This window comes from Andrographis paniculata, unplaced genomic scaffold (assembly GCF_009805555.1).
Source record: "Andrographis paniculata isolate CXL003 unplaced genomic scaffold, ASM980555v1 Contig53END, whole genome shotgun sequence".
NCBI classification, from domain to species: domain Eukaryota; kingdom Viridiplantae; phylum Streptophyta; class Magnoliopsida; order Lamiales; family Acanthaceae; genus Andrographis; species Andrographis paniculata.
In genome coordinates this window covers 3,460,901-3,488,798 of record NW_026137588.1, presented here as the reverse complement: position 1 = coordinate 3,488,798, position 27,898 = coordinate 3,460,901, and the positions used below count along the sequence as shown (strand labels likewise).

The window sequence follows — 27,898 nt, the reverse complement described above, 5'->3', positions numbered from 1 at the left end:
TAATATTTTATAAAAAATTAGAAAATTATCTAATTTCTTAAAATATATTTTTCGGAATAATGTCTTATTCAAAAAATTCATGATAACTAAAATAAAAAATTTAAATATTGTCGCAAAATACAGCAACAAATTAAAGTAATAAATAAAACATTGTCGCGGCAAACCGCAACAATATGTAAGGTGTATTTTATTAAAATTATTGTCGCGAACAACCACAATAATGCATAATTTTTATTTTTTATTTTTATTTAAAACTATTGTCGCGGAAAGCTGCAACAAATTTGAAAACAATAAATTTATTCCTTATTTTTCGCGGACAATTGCAACAATGCATTGTAAATAAACTTTATTAAAAACTATTGTAGTGAAAAGTTGTAAAAAATTTGGAAACAATAAATTTATTTCTTCTTGGTTGTGGCCTTCCGACAAATAGGAAAAAATAATTATTGTAACAAGGATTATTGCGGAAGTCCGCGACAAATAGGAAAAATTAATTATTATAACAAGGATTGTTGTGGAAGTCCACGACAGTTAATTTATATACTATAATTTTTATTAAATTTTTAGTAAAAGTTGTGACAATGGATCATTCCGTGACAAATTTTTCGCGACAATATTATAATTTTCTAGTAGTAAATTTTTTTTTTCAATTTTAATATAACAACCTCCATAGATTTTTACATATGTCTTTTTCCAAGGAGTATCGTCATTAAATCTAAGATGTGAATTGTGTGTCCACATAACAAATCAGACTATAGTACATAAGAAAAACAATCACCAATTTGGTGTGTTTGTTTGGGGATTGGATTGGATTTACACTATTCATCCATTTTTTTTTTTTTCCAAAAACATCAAATCAAACACCTATTTTTCATTTTTTATATTATACTAAAAATCAATTTTACATTCAAAACATCACATCAACACCTATTTATATCACATCATACAACTATTCAAATTCAAAATTTTTACTATTCAAATCCCAATTCAAAATTCAAACCTCCAAACAAACACACCCTTAAGTTGTTCTAAGATAGGATAACTAAAGCTAGAAAGAATTAATTAGTTTATTAAACACCTACCTCATCAATATACTTTTTGTATTGATTCCAAAACAGAGAAGAGTTAAGTTTGATGCATGGAATCATGGTCGATTAAGGACGATGTTGGTCTATACGTATAACTATGGACGGCTCTTAGCAAGAGGAGAGTGAGCCACTGGGTCCAAAATATAAGAAGAGCCTAAATTTTTAAAAGTTTTAATCTATTATTATTAGATATATTAAATTTAAAATTTTATTTTATATATATTTTATAATTATTCAATTCAATTTTCTTCTAAAATTTAAATTTAAATTTAAATTTTAATCAAACATTTTTCCAATTGACCTCTATCTTATTCCTAACCATGTCTACTCTATCTTTTTAATTGTAAATTCAATCGCCGTTCATCCACCTAAAGATTTTGTAATGAATGATATATATAGAGTTCATATTTATTATTATTATTATTATTATTATTATTATTATTATTATTATTATTATTATTATATTGTTGGTGTTGTTATTATTATTGGATTATTATTTTTATTATTGTCAAAATATTATTTATTTTCGACTAATGATATATTTTGTAAGTATGGTTGTTTATTGAATTATAATTAAAATAATTTTACTTTTGTGGAATTTATTATTATATTTATCGATGATATTATTTAAAAAATATATTTATCATATATTTATAGGGTCTGCAATTGGAGTCGGGACGGCCTGCGTATAAATGCCATTAGGTTTCCTAAAACCTATCATCAATATATATTTTTTGTATTTATATGCTATTCAATATATATGAATATGTATTTATATATATATTTATATATTATTTTTACTAATTTTCATCAGAAAAGTATATCCACAAAAAAAAATATCATATAAAATATCCAAAACAGTGATGATAATAATATCCAAGCAAGCAAGCAAACAAACCCTATCCTATTGCTTATAAATGTCTCCAAAAGAAAGCACAACCACACTATACAATTAAGAACACACACAAAGATGACAACACCTTTTGTTGCCTTTATCTCTCTCACTACCATCTTAGGGTTTCTCCTTCGCTTTCTCATCAACAAGCTCCGGCGCGGTGGCGGAGGGCTTCCATTGCCGCCGGGGCCACGACCATGGCCAATAATTGGGAACCTCTTTCAATTAGGAACGAAGCCCCACCAAACATTGGCGGCCATGGCACGGGTTCACGGGCCCCTAATGTACCTCAAACTAGGATTGGTGCATGTGGTGGTGGCCTCGTCGAGTGAGGTGGTCGAGCAATTTCTGAAGGTGCACGATTCCAACTTCTTGAGTCGACCACCCAATGCGAGTGGTAAATACGTCTATAATAATGAGGATATGGTTTTTAGGCCGTATGGGTCGCGATGGAGGTGGCTTAGGAAAATTTGTGCCCTCCATTTGTTCTCGAACAAGGCTTTGGATCACTTCACTTATGTTCGAGAGGTAAATAGTTATGAAACCATTCCCATCTCTCTCTCTCTTACTCTCTCTCTATCACTCTTTTATATACATATATACACATACGATCATGAGCATGAGCGAGAGTGTGGATATAGAGATCACTATGTAGAGAATAGCTCTTTCTCTCCCTATATATATAGTGAGAGTTTGTACATGGACATCACTATAGATAGTGAGAGTTCATGGATCTCTCTGTATATATAGTGAGAAATAAAAAGATTTCAAATTAAAATTAATATAATCGTACATAATTTTTAATAAAATATTGTATTAAAATATTATTTAAACAAAAACTTAACTTACACTTCATTTCAAATTAATTTTTAAACCACAAACAAAACAAGGTGTACACAGGGACCAATTATTTCAGAACTGTGCTTTGAATAGTATAAAATATTTGTTTAGCCTAGTAAAAAATTATGATGAACCAATTATATAAGATAAAGTGTAAATCCGTTAAAAGTTTATGTACTATATTGCAAAAATATATTAAGATCACACAAGAAAAAACATTTAATCATTTTATAAATTTAAAAACTTCTGAATAATAGTGTAAACCAATTGACTCATAAGCATTAAACTTTATCTTAATGCTATATGTGCTAATATATAATAGGCATGTTCTAGACAAATTGTATACACAAAAACTTGTTCTAGACAGATTGTATACACAAAAACTTGTGTTTGCTTTGAGTTTTCATTATTCTCGTTATAAATTTTACGCATATTTTTCAATAAAAATATACTCCCTTTGTCCCATAACTATAGTCTTAATTTGGTTGGACACGAGATTTAAGGAATATTGATATTATATTGGCAGTTGGTAAAAAGCATGGATAAAAGACTATTTTGCCCTTGTGAGTGTATTAGTGTAAAAAGTAGTGGCAATTGTATAATAAAAATGAAAAAGTAGGTGTAGTTTTATGGTGATATGGTTATTTATGAAAATAAGACTATTGTTTTAGGACAGACAAAAATAATAAATAAGACTATGTATTGGGACGGAGGGAGTACTATATATATATATTCATGAAATATCATATCAAACAATTGTTACACAAACTCAAAACACAAATACAACATCAAACCACATTGTGTGGTTTTAGAACAATTAATGCACAAACTCAAGCAAAAACTAGGATAACATAGTCGGAAAAATTACAAATAATATAATATATATATATATAGTTAATTGTCACTCTAGTAAAATATATCTTACATGTGTCACAATTTTGATATTTCAAAACATTGATCACACATGAATTTGTATCACAATAGCAACTTGCACTTCATGTACACCCTAACAAAATATATCATGTACCCACATATCATTCAATGACAACTGCGTATAAATTCTGAAAGTTGTAAAACTCACGGTCATGCAAAATTAAATAATAAAAACAATAATAGAGACAATATATTTAAACAAATATCTATGGGGGATGTTTGTATGTGTTTTAGAATATTTTGATTTATTTTTTTTAATAGAAATAATTTTAAAAATAAATATGTTTAACATAAAATATTTATCTGTTAATTGAATATTAAAAAAATAAAAATAAAGATACAAACACACTTTAGATATTTATACTAATTACTACTATAGATATTAATTATTTTATGAAATAGTTTTTTTTTTTTTTAATAGATTTCACTAAAGGTTTGTTTAGATTTTCGGAAGTGTTTGGGAATTTTGAATTAATTTTAGAATAATAAAAAAAAAATTGAGGAGAAAATAATTTTTAATGTGACATAAATACATATTTATATAATATTTTGAATAGAAAATATACATCCTATTTACATATTAAAAAAATATAAATTTTGGAGCTACTCATCTTTCGTACCATTAAAAAAATATATTATATGAAATACTTATTTTCTTTTGTAAAATATTGGGAAAGATTACAATACTGAGTTGAAAAAATCAGTTCCGTATGTTGTTTGTAATAAATGAGTGTCTTGCATATTTATAATTATAACATGTATTTTATAAGATTATATCACGTGTTAAAATCAATTGTTTTTATATAATATTAGTTCATGTGTTATATTAATATAAATGATATATTATTTATAGTAATATATATGTGTTATCTGTTAGCACCTAGTATGCTGTCACAACACGGTGCTAAACCGTCACCTAAAATATCACATAAAATACTAATTTTTTAGTATTTTTTCAAAATTTCAAAATTTCCATAAACTATATATATATAATACATATCTAAATGGAGATTTGATTTTTTTATGTTTTAAATAAAAATTAATTTTAAATGATATCTTTTTAGTAATTGATTCTTCTTTTTTAAATAGTACAAAAATAAATTTTTAAATATGGTAAACATAGTGTAAAATTTACAAGTATATTCTCCTAATATTATCAATCAATATATATAATATATAAATAATTATACAGAAAGAGGTAGAGATTCTCTTGAAAGCTATATCAAGCACCGGTCCGGCGCCGGTTCATTTAGGGAAGATGGTGAATGTGTGCACCACCAATGCACTAGCACGTGTGATACTCGGTCGACGGGTAGTTGGCCATGGCCAGGGTTGCGGGGATGGCACCGCAGAGGAATTTAGAGGAATGGTACTCGAGTTAATGTTGTTGTCGGGCGTGTTTAGTGTGGGCGACTATATCCCTCTCCTCGAGGGCTCCGACTTGCAAGGGCTCGCTGCCAAGATGAGGAATCTTCGCGAAAGATTCTATGCATTTTTTAGTTCCATTATCGAACAACACAATGCCAACGGGCCTCAAGGAATGGACGGAGACGTTGATCTATTGAGTGTGTTGATTTCGTTGAAGGAGGGTCGCGGTGGCGGTGGCGGTGATGAAGCTGAAACGATTACTGATGCCGAAATCAATGCTTTATTTTTGGTAAGTTTTTTTTTTATTTTTATTTTTTTTAATGGCTTTATCTATGTCAAAATTTCGAATTATAAGGGATGAATTTGGTGTTGTGCCCTATATATATATATATATATATTGGTAAAACTGCAGAAATCTACTTGTAGTTTCACACATCTCCCATTTTTCCAAAATTACGTCAGACTTCCTCATAATTTCATAAATCTGCGTCTAACCCCCAGCCGTCCACAATTGACCGTATTTAACATACATGCGCCCAAACTGCAAAAATAGTTAGAAAAATTCGATTGCACCGAGCTTCCAGATTTAGACACCCTATTTCCTACCTACCGATCAAAGTTGCGATCGGAAATAGGATGTCGAAATCTGGAAGCTCTGTGTTGTCATCGACTTGTTCTAACTAGTTTTTTTTTTACTATTCCTTGAGGCTAAATAGAAGATGATGGATATATTGGTAATTCTAGGAGTTTAGAAGTGGAGATTATACAATTCAATCGCAATTTAGGCACGTGTAGATCAAGCACCGTCAATTGGAAACCGCCCGAGGGTTAGACGTAGAGTTTATGAAACCACAAAAGAGTCTGTCGCAGTTTTGAACTAATAGGAAAGTTGACGCAATTTTCTAAAACCACATGTGAATTTTATGCAGTTTTGCCTATATTTATATCAAAGGTAAATTGTTTGTTTTAGTGTTATATATATTTTAACCATTTATCATTTTAGTTCAATAGGAGGAGTATGTATGTGTACATTTAGTCCTCCAACTACAAAAATTTGGCAGACATAGTCATTCGTCACTGGAATCGCCATGTTGTTGTTGAGTAGTTTTGTCGATGCTCATGTGGTGATTCTATTGATAAAGGACAATTTCTGCTAATTTTTTGCCGTTAATGGACCAAACTTCAGGTACTACGCTAAAATGATAGAGAATTAAAAAAAAAATTTTTTTAGACATTCTCTAAAATAAAATCTTTATAATTAATGGTCATAGATATCATAATTTTGTGACCATTAGCAAGAAGCCTTGGAGCAACCAAAAGTAAATACATGATTATTACATATATAAGTCTACTTTAAAAGATTAGATCAATCATACTATAAAGTTGAGCAAAAATCATTATTAGTCCCGTTGAAATTCAAATTTTTCATTTTTGGTCCCATTGAAAAAATTTATCAAAATGAGTCTCATACAAAATATAAAATATCAATTTTGATCTCATTTTTTAAATTTTAACGGATTGTATTGACGTAGCTGTAACGGAAAATTAGGTGACGCTGAATCAGATCGAACACGGCCGTGTTTGGTATAAATACGCCCGTGTTCTAATATCTATATTTAGAAAAAATAAAAACTAAAAGTTTTACATTTTTGGTAAAGAAAAAATAAAAAATAATATTTTTTTACTAAAAAATGAAATGAGAATAAATAGAAATGACAAACAAAAAAGAAAAATAAGAATAGATTTAAATGATACAGGAAGTACTTATATAATGTAATATAAATATATATAATATGATATTTTAAATATAAAATTAAATTTTAATATAATATAAAAAATAAATATTTTATTTAATATATTTTAGAAAAAAATTAATGAATAATAACACACTAAGTATTTACTAATTTTTGTACAATTAATATTTTTAGTATTTTTGAAATTTATATTTTTCAAAAAACTAATTATTATACCTATGCTACTATCTCTACATATTTTATGTATTTAATAAGCTAGCTACCTACTTGCATCTATCTATACATATATATATATATATATATGACATATAAACATATGTTATGTGCGTAACAGAGCATGGCCGCTCAGTGTCACAGTAGGTATGGATCATAGAACACGGGCCGTGTTTAATTATGCTATGATGAAACAACTTTAAAGTCTAACACGGTTGTGTTTTGTGTAACATGGCCGTGTTCGATTTGATTCAGCCGCCACTTCAGTTTTCATAACAGTCACGTTAGTACAATCCGTTTGAAATTTAAACGATGAGACCAAAATTGATAATTTATATTTTGTATGAGACGATTTTTTATAATATTTTTTGAGTGGGACCAAAAATGAAAAAACTGAATTTCAATGGGACTAATAATGATTTTTGCTCTATAAAGTTTCTAATTAGTTTAATTTAGTGAGGATTTGGATTACTAATTATATATATACATTCTGAAAATATATTGCATCGATACATAACATTATTTTTTTGCCAATTTAGTAAGTTTGTGTGGTTTCTGATATGATTTTACTATTTCAATTTTTTCCTCTAAAAAAGTATCAAATCGCCTAGTTTCATTTTACTATTATATTATATTATATCAAAATTTAATTTTACATTCAAAATCACATCGATACATATTTATATCATATCAAATAATTATTTAAATTTTAAAATTATATCATTCAAAACTAAAATCCTACAAACAAATACACATAGATAGCATTAATATTTCAAAGTTCTCAATATTAATTAATAATAAAAATTCCAAAAGCTTTTAAACAGTAAGAGAACACAACCTATATATATATATATATATATATATATATTGAGAAACCACGAGCTGATTTATTAAGAGGGAATAGAGGCCACTTGGAGGGCCGAGTTTTGGAATACAAGGACTATATATTATTTGAAACAAACAACTTTAGTTTATTTCTTAATCGAATTAATAAAAAATGATTGTAGAACTTGTTTGCGGCTGGCACGGATACAACATCAAGCACAGTGGAATGGGCGGTAGCAGAACTCATTCGCCATCCAAAAATCCTCGCCCAAGCTCAAGGCGAGCTCGATGCAATAGTTGGTAGGGATCGAGTTGTGACCGAACATGACTTGGGAAATTTACCCTTTTGCCAAGCCATAATCAAGGAAACATTTCGTCTACATCCTCCCACACCACTCTCTCTTCCAAGAATTGCGGACGAGAGTTGTGAGGTTAATGGGTTCCTTATTCCCAAAGGCTCTACACTTTTGGTTAATGTTTGGGCCATAGGCCGGAATCCAGACCTATGGACCAATCCACTTGAGTTTCAACCAGAGCGATTCTTGGAAGGTGGAGAAAGACCCAATGCAGATGTTAAAGGAAATGATTTTGAATTGGTACCATTTGGAGCCGGTCGAAGGATTTGTCCCGGGGTAAGCTTAGGCATTCATATGGTACAACTATTGACGACAAACTTGATACATGCATTTAGCTTTGATCTATCCGACGGGAGGGCGTGTCAAACATTGAACATGGAGGAATCCTATGGGCGAACATTGCAACGGGCCGAGCCCTTGACGCTGCTCCCGAAGCCCAGATTGGCACCTCTTGTGTATGGAACCGAAGCAAATTAATTGCCTCTTTGAGAACCATAAACTACACAAGCAAATTATGAAGAAGGTGCGGTGTGAATATGTATTGTCAAAATCGTTCTTGGCTTTAAATGTGTACTTGTACTTGTATGCGATGAGATTTATTATATTATGATTTAAAATTCTATCATATGTTTGGTTGGTAACATTATATGGAATTTATATTTCTCACGTCTTGTTTGTTTTTTATATGAGTGGAAGGATTTGGATTTCTTATATTCTAAATGACATAATTGTCCCCCCTATATATTTTATTTATTTTGATAAATTAAACATCTAATTTATAATAAATATTATGGGTATTCTAATTGGATCCGAATCGGGTCTAGGGTCTAAGTGGACCATACCCACACCCGGACTCGATTTATAATATTAATAATATATCGACTATACATATGAAAAAATAATTTCTAAAAATATAATTATATTAAAAATATTTTTTTTAAGTTTAATTTATTTATTATTTTATTATAATATTTTTTCATAAAATACATAAATAATATATATTGGTCGGTACATGTGTAATTTTCAATTAAAATTTAAGAATCGTAAAAAGAATTGGATTTGTTATATCCATCAGGTTTTATCGGGTATAATTTCGGCCGGATCTGGTCTAATCAGACCCAATTTGGGTCTCAAGTCTAACAATATATATTCGGGACGGATTTCAGTTTCGGCTGAATCTGACTTATTGTCATCCTGATAATTCTATAATTTAAATAAAATTTATAATAAATAACAATTTAAAACAATTTAATTCTATAATTCAAATAAAAATTAATTTTAAAATTATTTAATGTAATTTTATATAAATATATTTATAATATATAATATATTTTTTATATAAGGATATAAAAGTAAAATTTAAAAGTAACAGGGTAGGTACCCCATTACCAATAAATAATCCTGTTTTTAAATCTCATTATTTTAAATTTCATTATATTTTTTTTAACCATACATGGATTTAATTGAAATTTTAAAAAATACAAATCTCATGGAATTCTATCAAATCTTTGAAACATACCGCCCTTATTGTTTGTTTTATGGACTGGACTTTTTATAAATCAAATGCTGTATATAATATATATATATATATATGTTCTCTTTAAAGCATATTATATCAAAATATTAATTCACACATGTCTGAGCAGCCTCTTGATGATGACACCAATACCGTGACAAGAGACAAGAGACCACTTGGATGAATTATTAACAACAGAGGCACTCGATTTCTGCGTAAGGCTAGATAGAATGCCCCCCTGCCCACCACAAGTCAATACACTTAGGATGTCCAGATCCATCCTGACAAAGGGCAACCAAAGAAAAAAGACATAATATTCATATACGAATCTTTTCAGTTAGCACATCTTTTTCATATCTCAACATAGTGACCAATTCATTGATGAACTACAATACACGATTTTTTTCGTCCCGGGCCGGGCCGACTCGATACCAAATCGTGCTGGGCCTGCACGGCTCAATTGAAAGTCGGGCTTAGAAAAGCTGGCCCGAACACGTCCCGGTTTGAAACTGATTAAATTTGTTTAAAAAAAATTAAATTATTTATATTTTTAGCAAATTGAACCCGCAACCAAATATATAGAAGCCGAGCAAAAAACTTTACCGTCAAACTATGTTTTAATTTTTTTTTATTTCAAAAATTAATATATATCTATCTATATATATATATGTTAAAATTTAAATATTAAATTTAAAAACTGGGCCAAGCCAGGCATGACCCCAAATATTTTGGGCCTATTATTGGAAGTCCAAACAAGATTTTAGTGAAAAAATATAAATGTTTCCAAAGAAAAAATTATAAGATTATTGAAGAATGAAATTCTTCCGGATTTAGATTTCACTGGTCTTGGTATTTGTGTGGATTGTATAAAAGGAAAACAAACAAAACACACAAACAAAGAAGCCACAAGAAGCATGCAGCTTCTTGAAATAATACACACTGATATTTGCGGACCATTTGATGTTTCCTCTTTTGGAAAAGAAAAATATTTCATCACATTCATTGATGACTTTTCACGTTATGGTTATGTCTATCTATTACATGAGAAATCTCAGCCAGTAGACGCTCTAGAAGTGTTTATTAATGAGATTGAAAGACAACTAGATAAAAAAGTAAAAATCATCACATCTGATAGAGGTGGTGAATATTAAAGAAAATATAATGAATCGGGTCAATGCCTGGGTCCGTTTGCCAAATTTCTTGAAAAGTGTGGCATATGTGCTTAATACACTATGCTAGGTACACCACAACAAAATGGTGTAGTTGAAAGGCGTAATCGAACACTCTTGGATATGGTTAGGACTTAGGAGTATGCTCAGTAATTCTTCACTGCCAATATCGTTGTGGATGCATGCACTTAAAACTGCCATTTACTTATTAAATAGGATTCCTACTAAAGCAGTTCCTGAAACTCCCTTTGAGTTATGGACTGGCAGAAAACCTAGTTTAAGGCACCTGCATGTTTGGAGTTGCCCGACAGAGATAAGAGTTTATAATCCACATGAAAAAATGTTAGACTCAAGGACGATAAGTGGTTTCTTCATTGGTTATCCCGACAAGTCTAAAGGGTATAAGTTTTATTGTCCTCATCATAGTACAAGAGTTATTGAAGCTGGAAATGCAAAGTTCATTGAGAATGGCGAAGTTAGTGGGAGTCAAGAATCTCGAAAGGTTGACATTCAAGAAGTTAGGGTGCACATTACTGTACCACTGACTCCTAATAATGTTGTTGTTCCTCCTGTTGTTGAACCTCCTAACACTGGACACGAACAACAAATTAACGAACAATTGACCCACAATAAAGATAATGAACTTGTAGTAGATGAACCACGTGAAATAGTGTTGCGAAGGTCTGTAAGAAAAAGATGCCCTGCTATTTCCAATGATTATGTGGTATACCTACAAGAGTTTGAATGTGATTTAGGACTCAATGACGATCCAGCTTCATTTTGACAAGCCATGGAAAGTAATAATTCTAATAAGTGGTTAGATGCCATGAATGATAAGTTAAATTCTATGAAGCATAATGATGTTTGGGATCTTGTCGAGTTGCCTGAAGGTTGTAAACGAGTCAGGTGTAGATGGGTCTTCAAGACCAAACGCGACTCAAATGGCAACATTGAAAGATACAAGGCCATACTAGTTGCCAAGGGTTTTACTCAGAAAAATGGTGTTGATTATAATGAGACATTTTCACCAATCTCTAAGAAAGATTCGTTTAGAATTATCATGGTTTTGGTGGCTTATTATGATTTAGAGTTACACAAAATGGATGAGAAAATAGTCTTTTTAAATGGAAATTTGGATGAGGAAGTTTATATGGAGCAACCTAAAGGCTTCTCCATTACAGGAAAGGAAAATATGGTGTGTAAACTTAAGAAATCAATTTACGGGCTTAAACAAGCTTCCCGACAGTGGTATCTCAAGTTTCATGATACCATAACTTCTTTTGGATTTAATGAAGACACCGTCGATAGATGTGTGTATCTGAAAGCCATTGGGAGCAAGTTTATTTTTCTGATCATATATGTTGATGATATCTTGCTTGCAACGAATGATCTTGGTTTATTATGTGATACCAAGAATTTTCTCTCTAAAAACTTTAAAATAAAGGATATGGGTGAGGCATCCTATGTGATCGGAATAAAAATATTCCGTGATAGATCACAAGGATTGTTAGGATTGCCTCAAAAGGCATATATCAACAAAGTTTTGAAGAGATTCAGAATTGAAAAATGCTCTTCTAGCGTCGTTCCAATTCAGAAATGGGACAAATTCAGTCTCATGCAATGTCCACAGAACAAATTGGAACGCAATAAAATGAATGGAATTCCTTATGCATCAATTGTGGAAAGTCTGATGTATGCGCAGACTTGTACGAGGCCAGACATCAGCTTTGCTGTTGGAATGCTTGGTCGATACCAAAGCAATCCGGGATTAGATCACTGGAAGGCCGCAAAGAAAGTGTTGAGATACCTGCAAGGGACAAAAGACCACATGCTTACATCCAGGAAGTCTGATTGTCTAGAGGTGGTTGATTATTCAGATTTGAGTTATGCTGAATGTGTTGATACCATAAAATCCACTTTTTGATATTTGTTCCTACTAGCCGGATGAGCAATATCATGGAAAAGTGCGAAGCAATTTGTCATAGTTGCATCCACTATGGAAGCTGAATTTATGGCATGCTTTGAGGCCACAGTTCAAGGAAATTGGCTGCGAAACTTTATTTTGGGGCTTGGAGTAATTGGCAATATTTTCAAGCCACTAAAAATTTATTGCGATAATTCCACAGCAGTTTTCTTATCAAAGAACGACAAGTACTCCAAAGGTGCAAAACATATAGATCTAAAGTACCTTGCCGTTAAAGAAGAGGTTAAGAAACAAAAGATGTCAATTGAGCATATTAGCACCAATCTTATGATTGCGGATCTGTTAACTAAAGGATTACCTCCAAAGACATTTATTGCACATGTTGAAAGAACGTGCATTATGAATGTAATTTCATGAACATTATGTTTATGTATTTGACATCTCGAGCTCCCTTATGCATTGTTTCTGAAATTGAATATTTTCTTGTTCATTTATTTGTGCGCATTACTGTTTGAACAAGATGCAGTCTATCTTAGACATTAAAGTGGACCATTATCAATGTTTCCAATTATGAATGAATTAAGTAGAAAATTAGTATGTGGTACATGGAAGGAACTATGTCGATTCAATGACGTAGAACCGTCATTACTCATATTAGTATATACTTAATGAATAATGTTGGACTTGTACCAATAAAGTTTATTATTTTATTTAAACCATGAAGACATGTTCAGTCACTCGGCCAAGTGGCAAAATGTATGATATGACCTCATGTCACTTATTAATTAATGGTTTAAATATAATAAAATTAATAATAGATTTAATAATAATAATAATAATAATAATAATAATAATAATAATAGAATTTGTCTAGTCAAATTAAAAGTTGTTTAAAACCACTTTATCATTATTCCACGTTAATAGAACGTGGGATAATGATTTTTAACGTAAAGGATTCTGGTCCTCCCTGTGCCTATAAAAGGTCAGAACAAATCTATTCTATCACACACAAAATATTTTTATGTGTTCTGGCATTGAGGCTAAGAGGGAGAAACCAGAAAATCCAACTCACGTCCTAACCAGAGGATCCAACTCATCGTCCCAATCAGAAAATCCAACTTATCGTTCTGTATGCGAGAATGGTTCCCAACCAAGGTCAGTTTATAAGTATATAGCATATACATATCTCATTGATTTTTTGAGAATCATAAAGTTCAAAGTCTGCGAATTAATCGATTATATTTTATTTTAAACTTACAAAAAGATGTCTCTCGAGACTGATTTCCTTCGCTCCCGAGTTGGAGAAGAACAAACGGTTGCTCATGGTGGCAGTAGCCAGATTCTGCCGCCAATGGTAGCTTTTCGTAAAGGTGAAGGATTTGATTTTCCTAGAGAAAATTGTCTTGTTTTGCAATGTTATGTTGAAGAATTGCATCAAAATTGATTTGAAGGAGTAGAGAATGGCGATGAAAATTATAGCTTCAATTTTGAAATGATTTGAAGATGAGAGAATCCAATTGCAAACCGTCGTAGCCGAATTTCTCGAACTAATGATGAAGCTTTCAATTTCAAATTTTGATTCATCTCATGTATTCAAAGAGATTTACTCCAAGCTTTTGTGATTAGTCTCCACATTCAATACCGAATTACATATAAACGGCTATGTGTAATTGAACACAGGCGTGTTGGTCCAAGTCAGATGCCAAATTATAATATGTTATGTCCACGTCAACGAATACCTTTAATTTTGTAAGGATAGGACCAAAAATGATTGATATAATTTATATGGACTACAATTGATTAATTTTTTATAATGTGACCAAAATTTATTAATTTTGATATCAATGAGACTAGTTTGGATTTTTTCCCTTGAATTATTATTAATTCAAACTTAACTGGATATAAGATTTACACCAAAAACACTTTTCAATGGTCAACAACAGAGCATATTCACCATTTACCCTGTTGAGATATTTTAGTTAGGAAAAAATAAATTTTGGTCCAAATATAAAAAACTCATTAATTTTAGTTTCATTACAAACAATTTCAATCAATTTTGGTACCACCGTTAAAAAACTCATTTAGTTCCATTATTAACAATTTCCATCAATTTTGGTCCCACCGTTAAAAAACTAACGGAAATGGCTGACGTGGAAACTACAGAGCCATGTACAATTATATACGACCATGTTGTTACAAGACCATGTATATTTCAGTGTATAATTATACAAAACTATGTTTTTACACGGTTATATATAATTCTACATGACGGTGTACCTTTATGTTTTGATCTAAAATTTTATTTTTTTGTTATATTTTTTTAAAAAATATATTTTGAATTTAAAATAGTTGATATAGTTAAAATAAAAAAAATAATAGTAATTCTAATATAATTAAAATGTTAGTTCAAATATAAAAATTTATCAAGTATGTTGTTTTGAAATATTTTGTCTAAAAAATTCTACTATTTACCAACAAAATTTCTCTTAAAAATATTCAATTACACAACTATTTTTTATTTTTGTATATTATAGTATTAAAAACTAATTTTACATTTAACACAATTATATATGTATATGTTGAAATTGTATTACAATGTAAAATAATTTTTAGTATAATATAAAAAATAAAAAATAGTTGTGTAATTTGATTTTTGTAAGTAGAAAAATTTTGATAAATAGTAGAATTTTAGGCAAAATCTTTCAAAAGAACATATCCTTCAAATTTTTATATTTGAATTAAAATTGATACATTTTAATTATATTATGATTACTATTGATTTTTTTCCATCTTAACTATATCGACAATTCTAAATTCAAAATAATTTTTTTTAAAAAAAATATAACAAAATTTTTTTTTTTTAGATCAAAACAGAAAAATACGTGGTCGTGTAGAATTAAACATGGCCATGTGAAAACATAGGCGTTTATAATTGTACACTGAAATATGCATGGCCATGTAACAATATGGCCGTATATAATTTTACATGGTCGTGTAGTTTCCAGGTCAGCTACCACGTCAACTCCGTTATGTCCACGTCAATAATTTTCATTACTTTTTTCAATGGTGGGGCCAAAATTGATTGTAATTTTTTATAATGAGACTAAAATTGATTGAAATTATTTATAATTGGACTAAAATTTATGAGTTTTTATATTGAGACCAAAATTGATAAATTTTGGTTATATTTGGACCAAAGTTGATTTTTTCCGTTATAGTTATTTATAGATTTAAATTAAAATTTGTTTTTATCCCTAAACTAGATTATTTAGATTTAAATCGAGTCTGTATATATTATATTATGCATGTTTATAGACCTCTATTTTGGTTATCAATAACAATGCAAATTTTTAAATTTATTTCTCACATGGTATTAGAGCCTACTTTTTCGGCCGTAGATATAGCCTACGAACCCGCATTTCTCCGGGTATATTCAACCTGTGCATTTGTCTGCTATCTGCCTGCTGCGTTTCTTTAGTTCCATTCTTTCCGACTCCATCAAGAGTGTCACTGTTTCTGACTCCATTGAGAGTGTCATTGTTTCCAATTCCATCGAGAGTACCGTTGTTTTCAACTCCATTGAGAGTGACGTTGTTTCTGACTCCACCGAGAGTGCCGTTATTTCTGACTCCATCGAGAGTGTCGTTCTTTTCAACTCCATTGAGAGTGTCCATGTTTCCGACTCCATCGAGAGTGTCGTTATTTCCAATTCCATGAAAGTGTCGTTGTTTCCAACTCCATTGAGAGTGCCGTTATTTCCGACTCCATTGATAACCAAAAATCGCATGCGTTAAATATTCATATTATTTACTATATTTGGTTTATTTTGATTAGATTCTACCTGATTTAGGTATATATTATTTATTTATAAATACGTAATATATACCCAAATCAGGTAGAATCTAATCAAAATCAACCAAATATAGCAAATAATATGAATTTTTAATGTATGCGATTTCTGGCTATCAAATCCCAAAATTTGACATACGGTCATCACACGCTGCAAAATTTAAATAAAATAAACCTACTTCTACAATAAAAATAACGTAGTATAGATGAAGTAGAGTCGTCTCCCCAGGGAATTAAAAAGGTTTTATTTTTTATTGTTTAATTTATAAATATAATAAAAGGGGGGATTTTTTGAAGTAGGAAATAAAAATAAAATAAAAAACTAAAAACTCTAAGATTAAAATATAAATTTAATAAAAATAAGTTTCCAGTCTAAGAATGAAATTGACAACTTGGATAGTGGATTTGATCATCGATAAATATTTAATTTTATTGGTTTCTAAATAAATTAGTTATATTTACCGACACGCACCTAATAAAAAAATTTTCCTTAATTTCTCGACAGTTTAGGCACGCCCGTCAACTACTTTCCTAGTTAGACTATAACCCTAGTGACGCCACAACGAATTTACTAGTCTAACTGCCTTGCGAATTAGAAGAGTCTAATTCAATTTCACAATTACCAATGCAAATTGTTTAAAATTGATTATTTGATTTCCTAGTGGTGTCTGCCCCTAGTTGCTACTTGAACCAAATTTAAACGTAATTACAAACGCCTACTTCAGTTTAGCAGTCAATCTTCAATTCAATTGAAATATCCGGCAAAATACACAACTAAAATAAAAATTATAAATAAAAGAAATAAGAAACCACATAAATACTTGGGAACCAAAGAAATGTTATAAATTAAAACAAGTCTATTATCCCAAATCTATATCAAGTTATTTTTCACTTCTAGATTAGGAAAGATAGATCTACTCGCTAATCATTGGAGGACGAACAAAAAAAGGAAAGATCTTATTTGCTGCTTCTGCCCGACCATTAGCTTGTGGATAATAGGGATATGAATGATGCAGCCGAATATAAAAACCAGCCAGAAATTCGACGAACTTCTCCCCAGTAAAAGCCAAACACTGATCGGAGCGTCACGATCATGAGGTAAGCAGCATGGAAGCATCGTCTGAGAATGATGTTGGTAGGGGTAGAACTCGAAATCTTTTTGGAGGAATCTTTCTCCTTCTTGCCCATGCGCGGTTTCTCCCTGGGATTGTTCTGCACGGTGTTCTCCTCCTTGTTGTTAATGTGGCAAGTCGCCCCTCCTCCTTCTTTCTTTCCTTTATATTTGCCCTAATTTTATAATAATTGGGCTTTGGGCCTTTTTGTTCTCTTTTCCCTTCAATTCTACCAATTTTATTATTTTTCTCCTGCAAATCATAAATAAATAATATATATCCAAATAAGGTAGAATCTAATCAAAATCAACCAAATATAGCAAGTATTATGAATATTTAATGCATGCGATTTCTGGCTATGATACATCGAGAGTGTCATTATTTCCGATTCCATCGAGAGTGTTGTTGTTTCTGACTCCATCAAGAGTGCCGTTATTTCCGATTCCATCAAGAGTGTCGTTGTTTACGACTCCATCGAGAGTGCCGTTATTTTCGACTCCATTGAGAGTCATGTTATTTTTTACTTCATCGATAGTGCTTTTGTTTCCGACTCCGTCATGAATCCCTTTGTTTCCGAATCTAATTCATTAAAGGACGAACAAAAAAGGAAAGATCTTATTTGCTGCTTCTGTCCGACCGTTAGCTTGTGGATATTAGGGAGATGTATGATGCATCCGAATATTAAAACCAGCCAGAAATTCGACGAACTTCTCCCCAGTAAAAGCCAAACCCTGATCGGAGCGTCACGATCATGAGGTAAGCAGCATGGAAGCATCACCTGAGAATGATGTTGGTAGGGGTAGAACTCGAAATCTTTTTGGAGGAATATTTCTCCTTCTTGCTCTTGCCCGATTTCTCTCTAGGACTGTTCTGCACGGTGTTCTCCTAGTTGTTGTTAATGTGTCAAGTCGCGCCTCCCTCTTCGTTCTTTCATTTATATTTGCCCTAATTTTATAATAATTGGGCTTTGGGCCTTCTTGTTCTCTTTTCCCTCCAATTCTACCAATTTTATTATTTTTCTCCTCCAAATCATAAATAAATAATATATACTCAAAACAGGTAGAATATAATGAAAATCAAAAAAATATAGCAAATAATATGAATATTTAACGTATGCAACTTCTGGCTATGATACATCGAGAGTGCCGTTATTTCCGATTCCATCAAGAGTGTTGTTGTTTCCGACTCCATCGAGAGTGCCGTTATTTCCGACTCCATCGAGAGTCATGTTATTTTCGACTTCATCAATAGTGCTTTTGTTTCCGACTCCGACGTGAGTCCCGTTGTTTCCGACTCTAATTCATTGGAAGATGAACAAAAAAAGCAAAGATCTTATTTGTTGCTTCTGCCCGACCGTTAGCTTGTGGATAATACGGAGATGAATGATGCAGCTGAATATTAAAACCAACCAGAAATTCGACGAACTTCTCCCCAGTAAAAGCCAAACCCTGATCGGAGCGTCACGATCATGAGGTAAGCAGCATGGAAGCATCGCCTGAGAATGATGTTGGCAGGGGTAGAACTCGAAACTTTTTTGAAGGAATCTTTCTCCTTCTTGCTCTTGCCCGATTTCTCCCTTGGACTGTTCTGCACGGTGTTCTCCTCCTTGTTGTTAAGGTGGCAAGTCGTGCCTCCCCCTTCTTTCTTTCCTTTTTATTTGCCCTAATTTTATAATAATTGGGCTTTGGGCCTTTTGGTATCTTTTCCCTCAAATTCTACCAATTTTATTATTTTTCTCCTGCAAATCATAAATAAATAATATATACCCAAATCAGGTAGAATCTAATCAAATTCAACCAAATATAGCAAATAATATGAATATTTAATGCATGCGATTTCTGGCTATGATACATCGAGGGTGTCGTTATTTCCGATTCCATCGAGAGTGTCGTTGTTTCCGACTCCATCGAGAGTGTCGTTATTTCCGATTCCATCGAGAGTGTCGTTGTTTCCGACTCCATCGAGAGTCATGTTATTTTTCTGACTCCATCGAGAGTCATGTTATTTTTGACTTTATCGATAGTGCTTTTGTGTCTGACTCCGTCGTGAGTCCCTTTTTTTCCGATCTAATTCAGTTGACAACATTGCTTTTAATTGCACATTGGACGATTGTGGCTGCATTATCTTCGGTCTTTGTTTGCAAACACAACTTGTTTTTCCAAACCACTTAGTTCGAGAGAATGTTATATTTTAGTTATTTAATTTTAGTTTTAAATTTGATATTTTGTTTATCTATAGACCAGGTTATCTAAATTTAAGTCTATATATTCGGCCTATTTATAAATAACAATTCAATTTTTCAGTTTTCTTAATTTATTTCTCACACACCCTTTGTAAGGGGTAAAACGAATTTGCAAGCAAAGATTACTTTCTTAGCAAAGATTACTTTCTTAGCAAAGATTACTTTCTTCGAGGAAGACCACGAAACATATTGCCTTAATAGGATGGGTGTTTTGTAACCGAAGATGATGAGTAAATTAATTGGGACTTTTTCAATTGCAATGAGACAATTATATTACTCATCATAAGTCAAATTATAAAATCCATTAAAAACCATAAATGAAAACTAAAAACCACGTATGAGGACACCTATCTCATAAGAGCTGTAAAAATGCTTATTGGTGCAGTTCTCCAAAATTACTCTTTATCACTCTGAGAATCTGCAGAACAGCTTCTCTTGGGAAAGGTAGAACAGATTCTAAAAAGATGTCTGAAAGTTGTAATCCTTCCTTCGTTTAATGTGTTTTTCAAAATAGGTGTCAAAATTATTAAACAATCAGCCCAGTGATGAAAATCTCCCTGCATACACTCAAATCCGAACCAATAAAGAAGTATAGAGAAATACAATACTAACTGGTCAGAGTTCGTGAACTCATCTTATCAAACTCCCAGGAAAAACTTTTAAGTGGTTCTTCTATATTCTTTAGTGGTGTGGCGTTAACACCTCAATACATGTCTAAAACTAAAAGTAGCAATAACAAGCAACATTGCAAAAGTTTACAAAAAATGTGATTCAGAAAATGCATGTTTTCCCACGCATATACCATCCCATTGTAAATTCCAGAAACCTACAGGGAAGCACCTATCAACATATCATGAATTGAGTATGAACATCTCTGCAACATTCTAATTCCACTTGGAGTTCCAAAAAAAAAAAAAAAGTAGAAGAAGTGTTCCTGTGGATGGATGCTCTTTATCTTAAATCCCTGCAAGAAAATAAGTATACTCTGCTTCTGTTCTATAATGTGGGCGATAAGAATGGTATCTTTTAAGTCAAGGGCTATGGATTCTTCTTTATCTTCAACTTAGTAGCTGATGGGGAAGAAGGAGATCGACGATCTAGGCTAGAAGAAGATCTGAGAATGAACAGAAGTGTCTCGACCAGCATGGCGCCAACCAAACCAAGGATGCCCCCAGCAGCATTCTGATGAATAAAGGTTAACAAATCCAATATCCATTAATAAATGATAATCATGTATCACAATGCACCATTAATGTTCTGAAAAGTTACCATAGCTTGACTGTGGTTAAACAAGGCTCTGAATGCGTCGTATCCAACCAAGTAAGCGGTAAAGATTGTTACCGCAACATGAAGTCCTGTAAATATTGCACTTCAATTACGCTGCAGATACAAGTAAAAATGTTTGCAAGAAATCGACCCACAAGATTAGAAACTTGACATCAGCCAAAAGCAAGTGAATTTTGAGGGGTAAAATTTTGAGCACGGCATATGGAAAGTACCCAGCTTGCAACATGGATGAGAGGAAAATTAATGCACCAAAAATGTAGAACTTAGCTAAGAAGAAACCAAATTATTAGAAAGAGATTTAAAGATATTCTAAGTAAGAAATGCTGCTGAAAAGTAGACTGAAAAACTACCCCTTTCAAGGTCCGAACTAGCATTTGTCTATGTGTAATTGATTCTTTTATCATCGTCTCTTCTAGGTTCTTTGGTAATCCAGAGAAGAATGCGGCGGCCATGTAAGAAGTGAGAATAGAAAAGTTTGGTGATCAAACAATACGTCAAACAACAATTCGGATTGATATTCAAATAGATTCGCATACAGACTCCAAGTAGATCTATATTTGATGCATTTCAAATTTACAGTTGGTCTCTCTTATTTGTAGGATCATTAACTTGGAACAGACGTCAAACAACAATTCGGATTGATATTCGAAAGCTCCCTCTCAAAACATAATGACATTAAGTTTTGAATGTTTTTCATTTTATTCCAGAAAGAAATTATATTTAAGGTGCAAAGTATATATGAGCATGACATGAAGTAATCAAATGAGATGTATACGAGATCAATGGCGAAACAAATACACAGAAAGTAATAAAACATTTACCAAAGCCCAACTGATCCTTGTACGAAGAAAAAGGTTTCTCCACACCCTTTTTAGGCGTGATGTCCTTCACCAATTCATCATATGCCTTCCTCTCAACAGTTTCCTGTAGCTTTTTAAGTCTCACCTTCAATTCCTTGTTGAATAAACTTAAATGTATTTTTAATTGGGTGTTAAATTGGGTGGTTAGGGGATATTAATATATATATATATAATGCATGAGAATGTGGTTAGTGGATATTAAAAATATATAATGGGTGTGGAAGATGTTACCCTAGAATAATGTCATTTATGTTAGGATTAATTATGGTTTTAATTTGTGAAGTATCCCATGTCTTTTTGTGTGCTTTAAAATGTAGTCTGTTGGTGTATTTTTAGTATGTGATGTAAGGATTAATTTGAGAGATAAAAACAAGTATTTTGTTTTCATACTTTAGAGTGTGTTTGTGTGTTTTGTCTCCATAATTTTGTGTCTGTATTGGTGTGTGTGCTTGTCTCCACATTCAATATTTTACAAATTGGTATCAGAGCCGATGGCAAATGTGATGGGTCAAATATCGTTACCACGTTTGACGAAGGCAAATTACGAGAATTGGAGTATTCAAATGAAAGCGCTTCTTGGATCTCAAGATGCATGGGAGGTAGTTCATGAAGGTTTCGAAGAACCGGCGAGTACGGCGGGATATACGGTGGCTCAACAGAAGGCGTTGAAAGAGACGCGATCAAAGGATAAGGCTGCATTGTACTTGCTGTTCCAAGCTGTTGATGAGTCGGACTTTGAGAAGATTGCTGGTGCAACAACTTCAAAAGAAGCGTGGGACATTTTAGAAAGAACATTCAAAAGAGCCGACCGTGTCAAGCAAGTGCGCCTCCAAACTCTTCGTGGCGAGTTGGAAAGCATGAAGATGAAGGATTCTGAAAGTGTGTCCGACTATATTACTCGCGTGCAATCCATGGTCAACCAGCTCGTTCGCAATGGAGAAAATTTAACCAATGCGTGAGTTGTAGAAAAAATTTTAAGATCATTAACCGATAATTTTGAGATGTTGTATGCGCGATAGAAGAGTCGAAAGACCTGAAAACACTCACGGTAGATGAACTTGCTGGTTCTCTTGAGGCACATGAACAACGCAAGAAGAAAAAAAAGGAGGAGACACTTGAGCAAGCGCTTCAAACCAAGGCGTCACTTAAAGAAGATAAGGTATTGTACTCTCAAAATTTCCGAGGAAGAGGGTGTGGATGTGGAGTTCGTGGAAGTGGTCGTGGTGGTCAAGGCAACAATCATGAAGAGGGACAATCAAGCCAACCGAATTGGTGGGGTAGCGGACGTGGTCGAGGAAGAGGCGGCCAATCGAGCTATTATAACATTGAGTGCTACAAGTGTCATAGGTATGGTCACTATGCAAAGGATTGCAATTTTGATAAATGTTATAATTGTGGTAGAGTGGCGCATTTTGCAAAAGATTGTCAAGCCGAAAAAAGGATAGAAGAAACGACTAACCTAGCCGTGGAAGATGAAGAAAAAGAAGGCTTTCTCTTTATGGCTCAAAAAGAAGGCAACATCAACAATGAAACTTTGTGGTACCTCGACTCGGGGGCTGGCAACACATGTGCAGACACAAACACCTATTCAAGGAGCTGCAAGAAATTGAAGATGGTTACGTGTCATTTGGAGATCCATCAAAAGTAGAAGTCATAGGAAGAGGTACGATTCATTACTTACAAAAAGATTGCTTGATTGGGTCAATCCAAGATGTTTATTATGTACCAGATCTGAAGACAAACATTTTAAGTATGGGGCAACTGATAGCATCCATTGGACGCTATCTTTTATATTAAAACCTTCGCTACATCTCGATTTATATATAGAAAATTTATGAGGTTTGGAGCATATGTTTCAGGTTGAAAAAAATAACAAAGACGGAGATAACGTGATGGGAGTGTAAGAGTTAAATAAGATGAGCAATGTGCAGGCAGACAGAATATAATAATAATAATTAGGGATTTGGTGTTGATAGTCTCTGCGCATAGTCTCGGTGAAGAAGTTGGAAAATTAAAGACGCGATTCTTCAGAGAAACGTTGTACGAAGGGAAAAAGAAGCAATCGATTTGACGGGAAAAAGAGAGAAGAAAAAAAAAAAGATAAAAATTTGAATTCAGAGAATCTCTCGTGTGGATGCATGCAATACTTTTCTTCATCCTTGTACGACGTGTTTTTTTCTTTTCTTGCCCTAGATTAGGAAGTTATGTTAGAAGATTGCCACATTAGTTTTAGTTTAGGAATTTAAGTTTCGCGACCGGATTGAATCTATATATATATATTTCATCCTGCAATCAAAGACGAGAGTTGGATTGGATCTTGAAGTATTAAATTGTTAATAACATCCCGGAAGTACTGATATTAATTAATGAAAGCTAAATATTTATTTTGTTCTTGAATTAAAATTTAAATTTCTACATACATTTAATTGATGTGTTGATTGTTGGGAAATAAAAATTATTTAAGGATATGAGTACTAGATTCAGGAACGTATTCGGTTATATATGCAAATATTAATAATGGAAATTTGTCGGGAGACTATTTCCATTCGTTATTCTTAATAGTGTGTCTCATGATCTTGGGAAAGATACAAAACACAATTAAGAAATTATATTCATGAATAAGAGAATAATAAATTGTTGTGAATAATTTGAATTTTAATCCAAGTTGCTGAATTTTCTATAATATTCCTAATATGTATTAAATTCCAGAATATGTTTAATTTTACTCCGGATAAAATGATGAATTGGTTGGATGTAATTCATAAGTTTTAATGGTTTTATTCTCAAGTTAAATGAACTATTAATTATCTTATAACTAGTACCATTTATGAGAATGTTGCAAACTTATAGCGTTTGACTTGAATTGCTTTCATGTCGGGAGATAGGAATGCATAAAATATGTTGAATCTGAAGTTTCATAATGACATTAAAATTTGTTGAATCTGAATCATTATATCATATATTTCATTATAATCTAGCAGGTTATGCAATCTTTGATTAATAGAATTTAGTTGCTTATATTAATTTTCTGTAATTTAGGAATTCAAATTGTCAAATCGATGTTTATTTATTTTAACTCAACTCAATTAATCTTTAAATGACATAAAATTTCCAGAATGTGAATGAATACATTTAATTCCCTGTGGATTCGACTTGGTATACTTACCGATTTAATTATTACTTGATGCGATATGGTACACTTCTGATAAATTGCAATAATATCGTATAATGAATTAATAAACATATCGTATAATGAATTAATAAACATATGTTCACAATATGAATTAATCCCATCAATTCTCAATAAACGCGGAGTCAATAAGTATAAGCAAGCAAGTTCTAGGTAGTCAAATACAACATATGTTCACACAATCCAAAAAAATTGAGCATATATGATATGTATGAGTGAATTTGCTCAAATAAGGCTTAAATAACTCACTTAAGGTTCTTTGTTAGAAGGCTAAGCACACTCGTCATCTAACTTCATCAACAAATACGGCAAGATCCTAATGAACTAAGTAAGCACAACAACCTCGGCTCAAAATACACAAGAGAACATGCAGGGAAGTTATCAAAATAAATCATTATATAACATCAAAAGTTCCAATCAAATCTTTTTTCTCTTAAAAACTTTACTAAACTGCACAACCAACCGGTCTCCAAGATTAACCCTAATGCCACTAGTCATGCACCATAGAAAGAAAAATTCAGTTTTAGTAACAATACTGGAGGTACTCTTACGCCCGGATATAAATGAAGCAATGAAACACTGTATATAACGAAGGGCGGGGTCCTTCAGTCTACGGGCAGGCATATTATTGTCAAAACAAACTTTTCCATCCACAGATAATTCACTCCATAATTTCTCGACTAAAACAGAAAAGGGCTCAACAAACGCACATGCAGCGGTACTGAAAGAATCATCCTCAAGCTCCTCGGAAGTCACAAAACCTAAATGTAAATTAAATTCTGCTAAAGAAAGCTTAAACACTTTAACAAGCAAACGGAATCTAATTACAATAGGTTGCATTACATCAAATTGTTTAGGCAAGTCAAACACAAATGTAGAGAATAATTTAAGGGCAAGTTCAATGAAACCAGATTGTTAATAAGTAAATAAACAACTCCAACCAATGCTAGATATGTAATCGAAAACATCTTTAATGCCTAACTTCTCAAGTGTTTCAACGTGAATGCACTTACCCGAGAAAATGCTCTTAGTGCACAAAAGTTCGTACCTTGTCTGTTCCTCGGGTGTGAAAGAATGTAAATGGCCCCCAACTTGAGTTGGAGGCAACACTTGAACTGAGTTACCTTTTTGCGTCCGTGCATTGGTGGGTGCAAAAGTAGGAAAATCGACTGGAATTGTGGGCATTGTGTTACCCGCATCTTTGCCTCGCAATCCCTCAATGCCTGTTCCTTTGTTCTTTTGCGTCCTCTCGTCTTTGAAATAGTCGAAGACCTCGTAGCCATTGGAACCCTTGCGGTAACCGAATCCGATGCCAACACTTTAGTCATAATGTCTGCACGCCAGAAAATTCAACAACTAAATAACAAGTCCTCAATTAACCCCAACACCAAGAACAATTTCACAATAAACATTCAAATGTTATTCGACAATCTCAATCACCCAATAATCTCTCCCAATAATCTATATGCATCCATTTATCGATTGCATCAAAGAACCTCTACGAAAATCGCCCAAATTAAATTTTTCATCGTCAACTTATTTTATATAATATATAGGCAATAATCGATAGAGGTTTCTCAAGAGAATGCAATATAGATCAAGAGTAAATGACTTTTCCTGAAATTTCCACCGGCGACTCGCGGCTGATGGTCAGCGGCAGCGCAGAACAGCAGCGGTTGGAGCTTGGGAGCAGCGCGCGGCGGAGGATGCGGTTTGAACCGGACTGATGATGGCTTGGCGGCTTCAGCGTGCCGGCTTGGCGGAGGAGGCCCACTGGAGGCGGTGGCTGCTGCTACTGGCGGACGGGGGCGGCTAGCGGAGGTGCAACGGTTCGAACCGGCCTGTGGAGAGAGGGGGAGAGAGGAGGCAGTCAGGCGGCTGAGAGAGAGAGACAAAAATAATTAGGTGTAATAATAATAATAATAATAATAACTTAATTGTAATAATAAATATAGTAATAAATATAGAAATAAAAAATTAGAATTTAATTACTATAATAATAATTATAATTATAGAAATAACAAATTTAATAATTATAATAATAAATATCATAATAATTATAATTATAGACATAGTAATAAATATAATAATAAGATTAATATAGTAACTATAATACAAAATATATATATAATAAAAAAAAGTTTAATAACTATAATAATATTTATTATAGAAATAATGATAAATATAGTAATATTAAATTTAATAATAATAATAATAATAAAATATAATAATTCCTCAAAATAAAGTCTCTCTTTTCACAATTTTTCAGAATGTAAGGCTTCATTACCCGTGATCACGCCCAATAAAGTTTTTCGTTCTGATTTCTTTAAAATAATTTCCCTCTCATTAATAACAATACATTGGATGCGTGGCCACGCGTAATAACTTTGTCTATTTTGCTCATCTAACCATGAATCTGTTACCTGCATCGAAACATAAAAACTCAAGGCATGAGACTGACTCACAAACACAACAAA

At 32.3% G+C, this 27,898-nt stretch overlaps 3 protein-coding genes across 3 annotated transcripts; 1 reads left to right on the top strand and 2 right to left on the bottom strand.

Moving 5' to 3' along the window:
• The first annotated feature begins 2,015 nt into the window (after positions 1–2,015).
• LOC127255224 (flavonoid 3'-monooxygenase-like) lies at positions 2,016–8,934 on the top strand. The gene is made up of 3 exons (XM_051280671.1): positions 2,016–2,511; positions 4,949–5,413; positions 8,099–8,934. The coding sequence occupies exons 1-3, from the start codon at positions 2,059–2,061 to the stop codon at positions 8,747–8,749; spliced, it is 1,569 nt and encodes a 522-aa protein (XP_051136628.1). The 5' UTR covers positions 2,016–2,058; the 3' UTR covers positions 8,750–8,934.
• Positions 8,935–18,198: 9,264 nt separating this feature from the next.
• Positions 18,199–19,813, bottom strand: LOC127255267 (uncharacterized). Its single transcript, XM_051280739.1, has 5 exons — positions 19,694–19,813; positions 19,290–19,429; positions 18,978–19,137; positions 18,621–18,712; positions 18,199–18,421 (listed from the first exon to the last, which is right to left on the bottom strand). The coding sequence occupies exons 1-5, from the start codon at positions 19,811–19,813 to the stop codon at positions 18,199–18,201; spliced, it is 735 nt and encodes a 244-aa protein (XP_051136696.1).
• A 1,309-nt stretch (positions 19,814–21,122) lies between these two features.
• Positions 21,123–22,619, bottom strand: LOC127255266 (uncharacterized). Its single transcript, XM_051280737.1, has 4 exons — positions 22,603–22,619; positions 22,193–22,338; positions 21,354–21,439; positions 21,123–21,266 (listed from the first exon to the last, which is right to left on the bottom strand). Exons 1-4 carry the CDS (start codon positions 22,617–22,619, stop codon positions 21,123–21,125), a joined length of 393 nt encoding a protein of 130 aa, XP_051136694.1.
• Positions 22,620–27,898: the final 5,279 nt, after the last annotated feature.